The 13,343-nt window shown below is 41.1% G+C and overlaps 1 protein-coding gene across 5 annotated transcripts in view; it reads right to left on the minus strand.

The window, feature by feature from the left end:
- Positions 1 to 13,343, minus strand: part of mctp2b (multiple C2 domains, transmembrane 2b) — a 44,409-nt gene that overhangs the window by 27,806 nt on the left and 3,260 nt on the right. For all 5 annotated transcript variants that reach the window (XM_078244722.1, XM_078244036.1, XM_078242464.1 and 2 more), the window contains exon 2: positions 358 to 926. In XM_078244722.1, the coding sequence (XP_078100848.1) occupies positions 358 to 873 (516 nt within the window). In that variant the 5' untranslated portion in view covers positions 874 to 926. The remainder of the gene's footprint in view (positions 1 to 357; positions 927 to 13,343) is intronic.

Genomic DNA, 13,343 nt, shown 5'->3' on the forward strand with positions numbered 1-13,343 from the left:
CAGTTAAACTTAGTACGTCCTGTGCAAATACACTTGACAGCTCGCACCCACCAATGTACAATAAACCAGCCAATTTGTTAGAAGTGATCTCATTACCTGTGTGTCACAGGTAAACAAAATACAATACAAGCCTATTCTACTGGCGTGCTCACTGTTAATGATTTTACAAAAGCTTTAAATGAAACTTTAAAGTAAGAGCCAATAATTGGAAACTAAAATCTCTCTCTGAATGCTACCACCTATGAAGTTTAAAATGCATTGCATTATATAAAGACGTTTGCTTATGTTTGGAGTACTGATCTGTTCTTTTTTTATTACACTTTCAAGATTCAACATTTCAAATGCATAAGGCTGTACCTGTGAGCTGTCCTGGGACACCTCCACAGAGGGAGGGTCTCGGCTGTAGACGGTCATCATCTCAGGCAGGGCCAGCTCCTCAGGCTCCATGCCCTGGGGAGGTCTGCAGGTTGTCTCTGGAGAGCTCTTCTCCTCGTCACAGAGGCTGCTGAATGACTCGTGGGAGGAAGCCCAGTCTGTGCAGTCTGCAGGCACACTTCTCCCCGCTCCTCCTCCAACTACTCCCATCGTCAGGCCACTCCCACCTCCTCCAAGGCCCCGGGCAGGCCTGACGAGTGGGGAGCAGGGGTTGCTGTAGCTGGGAGAGTCATAATGTTGGGGCTGCGTGCTGGAGGAGACGGGAGCATACTCGTGCTGCCTCATGTTCCTCATGTCGGGAACGGAGGAGCTCATCCGATGGTCCATTGTGTGTTCGAGCTGAACCGGGTGCTTGCCGGGACTCGTCTTGTCTCGCCGGAGGTGTGGCAGCATCTTCTGGCGGAGATGCCGCAGCATGCCAGGCTTCTTGGAGTCCATGATGGGAGGGAGCTTCAGTCTGTCTGTGTCTGAGATCTGGACATCACCGACAGCTATAGTAGAAAATACAGACAGAGAAGAGTCTGAGGCTGGGATATACAGCATCAATAGCTGTGACTGATGTAACGCTGCAATTCATCAGTGTCTGTTCTGTGACTTACAAATGTTCTTACAATTCCAAACAATCACAACTGGCTGCGGTCAGACTAAAATATTCTTCTGTTGGCCAACTGACAAGAATTGTTATGAACATGCAATAAAGCTCCATCAGGACTTGATCAGCCCTCAGATAATGACAACCATTAAAGGATGACTGTAACGAATAACCATTTCCAGTTACTGTACCTCTTTAATAATTTTACCTTAAATCCTCCATGGAATGAGAGACATACAATAGGGGGGGACAACTGATTTAAAGCAATAGTTATTTAGTTAAAGCAATTATGGGAAATATGCTTTCTAATAATACTGTATTTGCTAAGTTGCAGAGAGCTAGATTAGAAGTTTTGAAAGCACTGAAAACTGAAAGCATTCTGCACTTTTAAACTGCAACTCTACAAATGCTCACATGGGCACTTCTGTATGTGCAATGCCTTTTGTATATTGTATGTTTTTTTTTTATCTTCTAAGCATTTATCTTGTTTTTATTTATTTACTGCTGCTGCACTAATTGCCACCAACGTAATTTTGTTGTGTCCATACAATGACAATAAAATATCTTGAAGTTTCTCTCTCATATCTGTTAAATGTGAAGCTACAGCCACGGCCGGTTGGCTTAGCTTTGCATAAATACTGGAAACATCTATCCTGGCCCTGCCCAAAGGTAACACAATCCACCTCTCAAGCCATAATTAAACAAGTTATCTTGCTTGTTTAATCTGCACAAAAACCAAAGTTGTGGTTTAAGGGGTTATGTGCTGTACGTTTTCTTGCCCAGGTGTAGTGACTTCCTGGAGTCTCGGGCCACAAACCACCATAAAACCACAAAGTGTGGCTTTTTTATGGTTTAAACAAATGAGATGTCTGCTAATTACTGAGCCAGGTTAGCTGTTTCCCCTTATTTCCAGTCTTTATGCTATCTGTTGGCTGTAGCTTCATATTTTAGCATACAAACACGAGAGTGGTATCCATCTTCTCATCTAACTTTCATCTAGTCAAAAATATACAGCTATGCCTTTAAGTCCTTAAATTGTTTTTAAGTTCTTTCTAAGGCAAATGGTCATCAGTCAATGTTTAACCACAATCAACCCACTAATACCCAGTGGTGCCTTTCCTGTAATGTGAGCTCTCATAGTTGTGTTTACAGAATCCACACCAGTTCTCAATTTAGGAACAGGTGCTTAAGTTACAAATGTCTACTGTAATGTCAGAGACCATTGCTTATTACAGTAGATATCAGTAATATCCAATATCAGTTTTTGGAATAGAAACAGAACAAGCAAAGAAGGAGGAGACAAAGGAAAGAAAGGCAAATTCTGTAGCAAACATCACACCTTCTGGACGTTGATGAATAACTTATGTTGCCCAAGTCATTCTTAGTTACTGTTCTGGATCAAATGTCAGCTGATTTTGGCAGGAAATTTGACCGCACCCATAAAAATACAGCAGCTACCAGATTACAGCATGTGGAGCTGAAACAAATTGTAATCAATAACGTAATGTAATAGGATCAAATTAATAAGAATTTGGATAATACATATTTTCACAGACTCTTTTTCACAGAAGACATTTGGACTGTAGGAAACGCACAAGTGTTACTAATAATATTTCCAATGTTTCTGTTCTATTCAAGTGTCTAAAGTCAAAGTAAACTTTTTTTTATTTCGCAAGGGGAAATTCATGAAAAAGAAACAACACAGTATGGCAGTAATCAGCATGCGCAACACAGGATCCTGAAACTGAAGCAGTTAAATGGAATCTAATCATTAATTGTATTATTTACACCTGTGTTTCCTACTGCGTGTCAAATTGTCTTAGATTAAAGGACACACTGAAAAAGCTGTCCTTGTGATTGAACAAGACTCTAAAAGCTTCTCAGGAAAACATTAAATGAAGCAGAGAAGCTAACAGATGCCCTAGGGTTTAGAAAGGGCAATCACAACAGTTGGATTCATATGAAAAGTCATGCTGCTAAATATTTTCTTATAGTGGACCATAGAACAGACCCTATTTATACTATTATATAAAGAAAGTGTCACCAATTCAGTATCCGATTAAATGTCTTCCCTACTGTTCACGAGTTATGGAGTTGAATAATGGCCAGACATGTGTTTTTGCAGAACATTATGATGTTACAGGGAAGTTATCTTTTGACCTTTGGGTATAAAATGTCAACACTTCATCATTTTATCCTAACAGACCTTTGTGTGAAATTAAATGTCATAATTAGCGTAGGAATTCTTGAATGTGTTTTGTGATATTCCCTCAAGGTGTTCCTGAGACATTGAGTTCACAAGAATGAGAAGGACGGACAACCCCGAAAAAATAATGTCTCTGGCCCTGGCCAGAGTTTTTGGACTTCCATACTCTTTACTTTAATACACCTTTAAGATTAATTGGGCTAAGCATTTTCTTAAAAACCCTGTCTCAATTTGGAATGTTATTCCCCATTATATATTCTCTGGTTTTGGTGGTCTGGGCTTTATTTTGAATTGTAACTACAATGTAGACAAACTCCCTGTAAAACTGTCCACTTTTCACAAGCAGGTCCTCTTAGCTTGGTCTCTTATTTACAGGCATCATTTCTCACCTCACAGGTATCTCATTTGGAATCACAGAGATATTTTATATAAAAACAAGTCATTTTATTTTGAGAATTGGGTACGCAATCAGATTCTGCTGGTGGACCAGCTATTTAATGTAGAGGGGCGACTTTTCTCCTATAGAGAGTTTTTATCAACATATAACTTTCCAGTTACGCCGCTCCATCAGGCACAATGATGCTTTTTAAATATACTGCCAGACTTCCACCTACTTCTGTCTCCCTCCCCGATGTGGCTGAATCACCAGCTGGAAGAATCTGTTTTTCCCAACTTCCTCATAATAATAAGAACATTCGTGCATTATTTCAGAAAGAAATTGTTTCTATTCCAAATGTTACATTTTAATTGGAACCGATTTGTAAATGACATTGATTGGAAAAAGGTTTGGATGATTCCTCACAGATACTTGATAGTAAACAAGGTGAAAGAAGTATCTGTCAGAATAATCCACAGATATTACCCTGCTAATCATTACATGATTACATTTAAAAGAGACATCAACACAAACTGGTCTTTTTGTGAAGACCACCCAGAAACTGTTGTGCTCCTCTTTTGGCGTTGCCCAAACACCAGAACGTTTTGGCAAAACCTCAGCAGATTCATCATTGACCATATTTATAAAGACTTTGCCTTATTGTGGAAGGATGTTATTTTTTGCTTTTATGAAAGCCATAGTAAAGAAAAGATGTACTTCATTATAAAATGTATTAATTCTTTTGGCAAAATGTCACATTCATAAGTGTAAATTCAGCGCTAAAAAACCTAGTTTTGTACTTTTTCTCCATGAAGTTGAACATTATATTGATCTGATTTCTGGCTCAAACAACAAAAAGGCTGTTAAAACTGTCAACATATGGTCCTCTTTCTCTTTGTAATGGCCTATAAGCTTCCCCTGGCAATCTTGTTTTATATTTTGCTTATTTTTTTATTGTTGTATGTTATGTATGTTTTGGCTATTCACATGTGATTTGTACCCTTTATTTACAATAATAAAAAAAAAAAATCATCTGAGCTGTTGTCACCTCCTATGGCGCCATTTTGATGCTACAAAACGATCACCCCCCCGTCAGCATCCCATTGACTGCCATTCATTCTGACGTCACTTTGACAGAGAATACCTTTACATCTGAAGCGTTTAAAGACTCTATTTGTCCGTTGTTTATTTCTAAAGAAACACGACAATGTATAAAAGGCTCCATTACCTTGTAGCTCACGTTATGGCTCCGTAGCAGACGTTTTTATAACAATAGGCTAACGATTGGGTCATAACCACGAGACTTCCTGTCTCATAGTAGAGGAGTTACCGTATAGTACAGGAGAAGCTCTCAGGCAGTTTGGACTTCCATCAGCTGTTTAAGTGTAATGACTAATGTTAACTATCATTTTAGTGATCAATAATTAGCCTGTGTCTATGTTATCTCCTTACATATACCTACGCTCTCCGTCTCTGCTAGATTGGGAATGATTGAGATTTCTCTTGGCACAGCTACCAGAAGACTTCCAACTTTCAGACAGGTTGCTCACGTCACATCTACGTCTTCAAGCTCAGTTGGAGGCTGCTCAGTAACGCTCAGCCATCACCGGGAAAGTGCTTCTTATATCCTTCACTGGTCTCTGTCCAGAGACACGGGATCTGTTGGTCCAGTTTATATACTGTCTATGTCTGAAGCTAGCCGAGCTCCGCCTACATGCAGTTTTTTGTCAGGTCGGCAGTCCAGTGAGTGAGTCAGAGATAGCAGCACGAAAGGACGAGTATGGCGAGTAGTAGCGACCCGCCGGCCTCTTTAAGATCGCAAGTTTGGGAAAACTTTGAGACTGTATGGCTGCAGCCTGGGACCTCCCGTGTCATGCCCTCTCGTCTCATGCCCTCCCGCCTGGTGCCGTCCGCGCCTCGAAAACTTCGGTCTTCGGGTCAGTTCCAGTAGTAGGCTTCAGGCAAGAGAGTGGAGGATAAGACGAGGACTGTGTGTCGGCGTTGTTCAGCAGTTGTTGGGTATGTGAGTGGAAATACATCTAACATGCTACCGCATATCCAACGCCATCTCCCAGATGTGTCAATCACTGGAACGAGCCAAAAAACTGTCCAACTTCTCCTCCCTACAGTGCTTCACCAGCCTTTAGATACAAATAATTGTCAAATTAAAGGGAGAAGAGCTTGGATGTTAAACAAGAGCTTATTCATTATTTTACCTACTGTTAAAAAAAGCAAATACAGGCTACTCTTTTTGCACTTGCTCTGTTTACTTTAAGTTTTTATTTTTGTATTCCTCCTGAAAGTGACTTTATTTTGTTGTTGGATTGATAGCCTACATCTGGCTAGAGGTCGACCGATTAATCGGCCGGCCGATTTTTGGCCATTTTTTTTTTACATAATCGGCATCGGCCAATATCCCAGTATATCAAGCCGATTAATAGGCAGGCGCATCTGCGGGCAGCCTAGTTTTAAAAACATGAATAGGCGACAGTGCAGTGTTAAACAATTTTAATAAATAGAGATTTGAACCTTATTGAAATTTGTTTTGTGTAAATTGTTAATAATTGAGCAATGGGAAAATAATCGCCAATTGAAACATTAATCGTTAGATTCATTGAAAAATGTATCACTAGATTAATCGAAACATTAATCGTTAGATTAATCGAAAAAACAATTGCTAGATTAATCGTTTAAAAAATAATCCTTTGGGACAGCCCTATTTCAGATTTAGTTTAAATTCTCAATGTTGCTTTATTTGGCCACATGAGAACATTTCCCACCAGACGTTAGCCTCATCCCACAATAGAGTTAGGGACACACAGATACAGGTTCATTTAACACTTACAAGTATTATTCCGGTTATTTTATTCATGAATGTGTTGTATAAAAATAAATCCAACAACACATAACAGTACAAACATATGTCCTGAAAAAATAACAGATCTGAAACCACACCTCTGACTCAGGGTGACGGAGAAAGTGTATTCATGATAGAGGCTACCTATCAACTGTTTTGCATTATACTGTACAGGTATTCTGTCCACCTTCTGGAGATTTGCCTAATGTGAGTATCAGTAAGAACATGGTATGACTGGAGTGAAGCCACTTCGGTGTCTTTAATGGCTTGTTCCTGAAACGTGTGTGTGTAGTTGGCTGAGTCATCCACCATCCATTCACAGTTCATCCAATGCAGTCACTCTCATTATGTAAAACAAGATCTCCCTTTACAGACAGCAGACAGACAAAGCAGTCAGGCAGTTGTCATTAATTGTGACGGATGACATGCCATGTTATCAGCTGGTAAGGGGAAGTGGAGGAAGACGGGGTGGGCAGTGGCAGATCAAGGAACAAGACACAAATCACTGTTTACAAAATCTGCAGAGATGTTAAAAAGAGAAAATTGCGGAAAGTAAAACTGAAAATACAGCTTGAAAATGTAGAAGAAGAATTTTAAAATGTGACATCTAATCTCAGACACTGACACCAAACTACAACAAACAATAGCCAGCAGGTTTTCACCGAAATATTTTTTTCCAGAAGGGACTTTAGTATGAACAGTTATAGCTAAAGGTGGGCTGAAGTAGTTTTCCCGGGACGTAGTCTACATTCACTTTTCTCTATATCTAGTTTAGAGAATATTTGTAAACTAAAGACTCAGATATCCTAGATTCAGAATTGTCTAGCCTGACCCAAATACAAGGATTAAATGTTGGATCACTGTAAGGGTGAGAGAGAGACAGCAGGCAGAAAAAAGGATGATGGTCACTGATAGGCCTGACTGCTGCCTGACTGCAGATCTGTCTATTAATCGAGTGACGATTGACTAAGAGGAATAGCTTATCTCAAGTATAGAATTTTGTCATGAGCTACTGGTCCACAAGTGTTTCAACAGATTCATTGTGTTGAAATGGTTACAACATGTTACTGTTTGAGTTAACAGTTAACAGTCAGTGAAATAAATCTAGGAGCTGCCAAGATTAATTGATAAGTTGTCACTATTACTATTTTACTAATTAATCGCCAACCATTTTGATAATCAATCAGTTTGACTCATTTTTTATGACAAAAATGACTTTGTGTTAAGTAAAAGTGGCTGCTCATAATGACAAACCAAGTATTACCCAACTTCACTCAGAGCTACAGAACTACTAATGTAGTGTTTATTTTTCAGCTCATTGTGTTGGTTTCAGCAGGAAACTGTTTTCTGCAAGAAAATTCTAAAGTCCCTGACACACACACTAACCTGACGGCCGACCGTCGGCAGAAAAGTCAGTCGGACTGATCAGTCGGCTCCCCGAGGTCCAAAAAGTGCCTCAGGACACACCGAAGCGGCGCCGACTTGAGCATATGTTCTGCCCGTGCGCGAGACGTAATATGTCTCCATAACAGCAGGTGGCGCTAATCTGTATTGTCGCCCAAAAAATGAAAACCAGCAGCTGATTGGACGAACGAGTCACGTGGGTCTGGCTACTCCCAGATTTTTCAACCGGGCATAATGGCGGCTTAGTTCGGAATACGATCTCATATTGTACTAAAATAGTTCACCGAAACGCGTTTCTGAAAACATTTTAAGAGAGAAATAGGCCGTGCAGTTGCTGAATCTGTCTTCATTTCAGATCGACAAAGGTCAGTTTAAAGGATTTTCGTCAGATTTTGAGAGGTTTAGTCACGCTCATCCCGCTCATCCCCGTCATTTCCGGGTTAGCACTCCACCAATCAGATTGGTCATTGAGTCCGACTGCCCGCCCTCCAACCCAGCAAGTCAGGTCGGCCAAAATTAAAGCTCCTCCTGGTGTTTGAGGGCGATAAGGGTGTTTTCACACCAACAGCCTTTAGTTCGGTTGAATCAAACTAGAGGTCGTTTGCCCCGGTGGTGCGGTTCGACTGGGCAGGTGAGAACACGGCAATCAAACTCTGGTGCACACCAAAAGCGGACCAAACAAACACAGACCTGCTTGAAGAGGTGGTCTCGGTACGCTTTCAATCCAACTCTGGAGCGGTTCGTTTGTGGTGAGAACGTGATCCGTACTTGAACTGCACCAACTATACATGCTCCGCAAGTCTGAGCTGATGTCTCCTGTAGTCAGGTGTGTCCAGCAGTCTGAGCTGATGTCTCCTGTAGTCAGGTGTGTCCAGCAGTCTGAGCTGATGTCTCCTGTAGTCAGGTGTGTTCAGCAGTCTGAGCTGATGTCTCCTGTAGTCAGGTGTGTCCAGCAGTCTGAGCTGATGTCTCCTGTAGTCAGGTGTGTTCAGCAGTCTGAGCTGATGTCTCCTGTAGTCAGGTGTGTTCAGCAATCTGCGATGCAGCAAAGCAGCAAACTGTAGCAGCTTGCAGTGTTTCTCTTACAGAAATAGACTGCGGTCAAGCTTCTCCATGGTAACACCAGCCGCCGCTAAAGTTGGAGACAGACGCCGGCAGAGCAGAGCGAAGTCTCGGTGACCAGAGCAGACGAAGTAACGTCTCTTGTGAAACAATGTTTGATCATTTTAATGAAATGAGCTGGTTTGACCACTAGACCAGAACACAGGACCTTCTTCCTGTATTTACTTTCTTGATCCCGCCCCCAGACATATCCAACCAATAAGAGGGCTGGACGTTCTTGCCTGATTTGTAATGACGCATTTTGGTACGCTTGGATTTTTCCAGGTGTGAAACCAAACCAAACCAAACCGAGGGCAAATCTCTCCAAGTTTACTAACACACCAACTGATTCGGACCAAAGCAAACCAACTACAGGGGTGTGCAAAAAAATGCAAAGTGCAAAAAAATCGATTCACATTCGAATCACGATTCAAGCTCTACCGATTCAAAATCGATTCATATTTTTGAATTAAAAAAATAATAATTTTGAATCGAAAATCAATTTAGAATCGAATCTTGAGCCTAAAATTCGATATCGAATCGTGACATTTTCTGAATCGTGCACCCCTAGAAAACGCCCTCCACTGGACGCTACCTGTCCACGCCAAACAACAGCCAGACAAAGTTAGAGACTAGCTTATGAACATAGTGGAGCACTTAGCAGTTACAGAGCCAGATATTTTCCTCAGGAGTCCGTGGAGACACAAAATAGTAAAAGCAGAGTGAATATTCGGTTTACAGTCTTCAGAAATACAACAAATGAACACAAATGAATTTGTCTGCGGGATGTGTAAATAAGCAGCTGTGAATAAGTTCACTTTATGCATGCATCTCTACTGCAGCCTTGCAAACTGTTAGCTGGTTGCCATAGCATACCATAGACTATAGCAACGCACAGAGCTGACAGTAAGCCGTAAACAGGCAAGAGGCCATAAACTGCAGTAAAAACCAAGATTGAGATGCTATTCTGAAAGCTATAGTGTGTAGTTTCTGTCTCCCCCATGAAGAATTCTAAGTAATGACAACACCACTGTTGTTGAATCCACATGATAGGAGCCTTCCGTGATCGCGCACCACCCCCATCCTCCTCCACACAGTTGCTAGTAGCCAAGGAGGACACGGAGGAATTAAAAAAACATGACGGACTCTTCAGAAGAGGTCATTATCTTCAATCGAGTTTCTGCGCGGGAAAGTTGCCGGACGCCACAGTCTTCTGAACATAGTCACACTGAGAAATCCAGAGAGAGTTGTGTGGAGCTGATAGTCTTAATTAGCTTTGTATCAACTCATTTAGCAATGGCTTGAATGTAAAGTTCATTGATATATAAAAAAAGTTACGCCGTTTACATGGCCAAAGAATGCTTCCAAAACCCAAATAATACCAGCATATCCCACATGTCTTAATCAGATATGCCAAAACTGAAAAAAGGCCCTATTCGGAATATCCAAATGGAATATGCCGTTTACATGACCTGTGTCAAATTTGGAATGTTATCATATCCGGAATAATAGTGGAACATAAGTGTGCAAATACTCACTGAGACTGTAGTGCATAGAGGGACCTTAGCTGTGCTCTGTACACTGCACTCCGCAGACTTTATACAAAGACCCTCCACATTAATAAATACTCTGAATAGTCCCAATAATAACCACAACAGCCCAGTTATGAAGTATTAGACCAGCTGGAACGGTTTATAGAGAGCATCATGAGAGAACAAAATGACTACAATAACCATGTATACTGTACTACTAAAGTGTGGTCAAGCGGGACACTGGAACCCTATGAAATGAGTTAAGCTTAAATTGTGTAATACCGTAGGTAACAGTCCATTGCTAATAAACAGGGCTCTGGCGTAATGATGTAACTAATATACAAGCAGGTGGCCACACAGCTGAGTGGGCCATAACATTCATTTGAACTGCCAGTCAAGCCAAAAGGGGTCAGCCAGACTAACCTGGACTAAAGAGATGCAATGTGAATGCACACACACAGCTGGCCAGATCAGCCTCCATTCCAATTAGTTAATGGGGAGAACTCCACTTTCATCAAGTCTTGATTTAAAAACATGTGCCTGTTCAACGTTATACAGCAAATTACATCGCTTTCAGAGTGCATCCCTACTGCCAGCCCATTCTGTGGACACTGTGAAGGCTGTGACGCACAGGGTCACAGCCTCTGTTCAAGGTGCCTCTGCCGAAGCATCCATTCTTTCTGCAGTGCAGATAACCTTGTCCAAAAAGCCCTCACTAACTTCACTGTCAACACATTTAGTCATTTATCTGACCCTCTTACGTAAAGAGAAATTCAGCTAGATGGCCAAAAAACAAGACTGGTCTCCTAGATCAGGATGAACAAGCAACCAATAGTGCAGAAGTCAAATGTCACAGCATTAAACAAACTGCGACCGCAAACCTAACACAATGATGGATGAAGAAAAAAATTATGAAAAAGAAACACAAAATGACCACAACTAGTGCTCTGAAGTAAGTAGGCTATGTACAAAAGAAATGTAAATATATATTAAACTTATATTATATTAAATAAGTCTATAATGCTGTTGATTAAAAAATATATAATGTATTGTAACATATATTAGGACATGTTTCTAATCATAACACCTTACCCAAGGGACATCTCAGGAAAAACTCCCTTTTTCAGACCTTGTGTACATACATTTGGGTATCTGGAGTGCCTAGCAACGCACCAACTGTGAAATAACACAACCCAGTCAGTTTTTTGTGGGCTGACTAGATCATAAAATTAGATCCAACAAGCCATTCAGATGTTGCTCCCCATCCTCACATGCAGGCTCATTAGAATATACCCCCCCCCCAATCGTATTGTTCAAAATGGGGGGGGATTCCCCCTTTAAATGCCTTACATAGGGCATTTAAAGGTCAGGTAGGTAGGAGTCTGGAGTTCAGGAGTCTGAACTCAGCAGACAAAAGGCAAAAACAGCAGTGGCCGGAAAATCAACCAGAAACATCAGTAGGCAATAATCGATTATGGTCTGTCACTGAATCGATGCAGAATCATCCAGGTCTGCATCACAATGCATCGATGCAATGATTCATTTCAACGCCCCTAATAATTATTATTTATTTTACCAGGAAATTGCTGTTAAACGACAAAAACAGATGAGAAAAGGGTATTCATTCTTATTCAGTTTAAGATTATGCATCGCTTCTATTGGACTCCCTCCAGGTTGTTTAGACTTGAATTAAGAGACACACCAAATTGTTGGAAAGGTAAGACAGAGGACGGCCAATTACATGTCCTATGGTCCTGTGATGAGGTCCAGGAATTTTGGACAGGGATACATGATAACCTTTGTGGGATTGCAGGGACCCAGGTTCCATTCAGCCCAAGATTATTTGTTCTGGGAGATGGGTCAATCCTGAACAGAATAGATAAGCACATAAGCAGTAACTGGTAATAACCAGTTTAACAGATTCTTCTGAGAGGATGGAGGAACGAAGGGGTACCTTCAATCCAAGAATGGGCTTGTGAGATGGCGAGAGTAGTAGCATTTGAAAAAATGTCATACAAACGATTTGCAAGATGAAGTGTTTACACAAAAAAATGGTGAAAATACCTGAGCTCTTCGGAGGGCTCCTAGGATGCCATGTACTGGGGGATAGACGTATGCAATGTGCTTACAGTGTTATCATATGTACATAATGTGTTTATTTGGTGTACAGTTGGTTTATGTTATTTTATTGTATTGAACATTACGGCAATTATTTCATCTTTTTGTATAGGGAGGTGGTGATGGCGAGTGGGGGGTTCAGATAGGGAGGTGATGTGTCCATGTCGTGAGTTGTATGTTTTGTGTTAAAAATAAAATAAATGTTAATCCTAAAATGCCTCACATAGAGGGTATTTATACACTTCAGGGCGATACTACTTGTGAGCTTAATTACAGGTCTTACTTGTCCTATTTAACCTCAGATTGCATTTCATCACTCTCTTCCAACCTGTGCTATTCTCTGAACTCCATTGCCTCGTTCTCCTGTTCCTCTCTTAGTGCTATCTCTTTGAGCTGCATTAATGTCCTTACAGGCATTTTCCACCAGGTGCGTCTCTGCTGCCATGGGCCCCACGAGCAATCATAGCCATTCAAGTAAATGCTTGATTTTCCACCAGCCGCGAAACGGTCCAATATTGTATACGTCTCCTCTACAACACCACAAAAGAGAAGACATGGAGTTTAATTACAGGAGTGCCTAGAGTAGAAGGTAGATACTAGCTTAATAAAACACGTGATTGTTCTGTAAAGTACTTGTAACGACAAAAAAATCTGCGAATCGGGCAGCAAGACGCTCCACTTCTGAGATGCTCCCGGTGCGGTACGGTGCGTGACGGAGGACG

This window comes from Sander vitreus, chromosome 1 (genome assembly GCF_031162955.1).
Source record: "Sander vitreus isolate 19-12246 chromosome 1, sanVit1, whole genome shotgun sequence".
Classification (NCBI taxonomy): domain Eukaryota; kingdom Metazoa; phylum Chordata; class Actinopteri; order Perciformes; family Percidae; genus Sander; species Sander vitreus.